The sequence below is a fragment of the Chlorella variabilis genome (assembly GCF_000147415.1).
Source record: "Chlorella variabilis unplaced genomic scaffold CHLNCscaffold_17, whole genome shotgun sequence".
NCBI classification, from domain to species: Eukaryota; Viridiplantae; Chlorophyta; class Trebouxiophyceae; order Chlorellales; family Chlorellaceae; genus Chlorella; species Chlorella variabilis.
Window position 1 is genome coordinate 246,581 of NW_005435071.1, and position 1,491 is coordinate 248,071.

The following is a 1,491-nucleotide window of genomic DNA, read 5'->3' on the forward strand; positions in this document are numbered from 1 at the left end:
GGGGGGGGGGGGGGGGGCGTTGTTGGGGTGGGTGGGGAGGAGGGGGCAGGATCCCGAGGAGGTGTTGGGGTGGGTGGGATCCCGTGAAGGCGTGCCTCCCCGGTGCATGCCGCTTCCGCCCCTCGCGCCGCGCCGCCGCTTGGTCGCCAGACCCCAGCCTCCGCCGAGCGCCAGCTTGACCTGGGGGTGTACATCTGTACCGCTCTGTGCGCAGGTGGAGGCGGAGGTGAAGACGCACCTGGGCACCTTTGTGGCGGATGTGCCCTCCGGCGCCTCCACCGGCGCCCACGAGGCTTGCGAGATGCGCGACGGCGGCGAGTGAGTGCAGCCGCTGCCCTGACGCGTGGGGACGGGCCCTGCCGGCGCATGCGCTTGGGTGCTACCAGGACGTGCCGTGCCGCTGCTCGCGGGGCGCACGCAGCCTTCCTTGGCCCGCTTGCTGGCCTCTGTGCACGCCTCGAGCCGCCGCGGCTGGCCCTCTCGCCGTCTCCCCCGCTCTCTCTCCCCCCAACCTCTCTTTCGCCCGCATCCTTGGACAAGCACGCAGCCCTCATCCCCGCCTGCCCCCGCCTCCCACGCCTGCCTCCCCTGTGCAGTGCCTACATGGGCAAGGGCGTGCTCACTGCTGTGAAGAACGTGAACGACATCATCGCCCCCGCCCTCATCGGCCTGGACCCCATCAAGCAGGTACGCTTTCCTCCTTCTTTCCTCCTTCCTTCCTATTCTTAGCGGTCGGGAGGTGGAGGGGGTGGCGGGAGCAGCCGCTGCTGCCCTGCTGGACCAGTACCGCGCTCAGCCGCCCCCCCGGCTGGCCCACAATGCGTGTTGGTGGTTCTGTGGCAGCGGCAGGCACTCGGCTCGGCTACGTGTGCATCCTTGCTGTCTGCTCCTCCTGCCTGCCTGCTGTCTCCTCAGACATACCCCGACGTCCCGCGCTGTCCCGCACCCAACCGAGAGCAGGAGGAGATTGACGGCAAGATGATTGAGCTGGACGGTACCGACAACAAGTCCAAGCTGGGCGCCAACGGCATCCTGGCCGTGTCGCTGGCGGTGGCGCGGGTGCGTGCCACGCGAGCGGCGCTGCGCGTCGGCGCGCGTCGGCGCGTGCGGCAGCCTTGCCTGGTGCCCCGGCGGCGGGCGGGGCGCGTGGGTGGGCATGCGGGGCGGAGGAGCCGGCCGCCAGCGCCGCCTGCCCTGCTCGCCGTTGGGCTGCCCACCCCACGCGTGGCCGAGCCCACCCCACGCGTGGCCCTGCCTCTCCCTTCCTGCAGGCTGGCGCCGCCCAGAAGGGCGTGCCGCTGTACAAGCACATTGCCGACCTGGCGGGCAACACCAAGCTCATCCTGCCCGTCCCCTCCTTCAACATCATCAACGGTGCGCGGGATCAGCGGAGAGGCCGCTGCCGCCTGGCCCAGCCTGCGGCAAGGCACATGAGCAGCTGGAGGCCAGCACGCGCCCCGCCCACACACACACAACCGCCTCGCCGCGCCG

General features: G+C 71.2%; 1 protein-coding gene across 1 annotated transcript in view; it reads left to right on the forward strand.

Annotated features, from left to right (window-relative positions):
• The window catches only part of CHLNCDRAFT_136652 (hypothetical protein), a gene marked incomplete at both ends in the record, with an annotated part of 5,158 nt that overhangs the window by 934 nt on the left and 2,733 nt on the right, over positions 1–1,491 (forward strand). The window contains 4 exons of the mRNA XM_005845469.1: positions 215–318; positions 597–687; positions 916–1,059; positions 1,272–1,349. Of these exons, the coding sequence (XP_005845531.1) occupies positions 215–318; positions 597–687; positions 916–1,059; positions 1,272–1,349 (417 nt within the window). The remainder of the gene's footprint in view (positions 1–214; positions 319–596; positions 688–915; positions 1,060–1,271; positions 1,350–1,491) is intronic.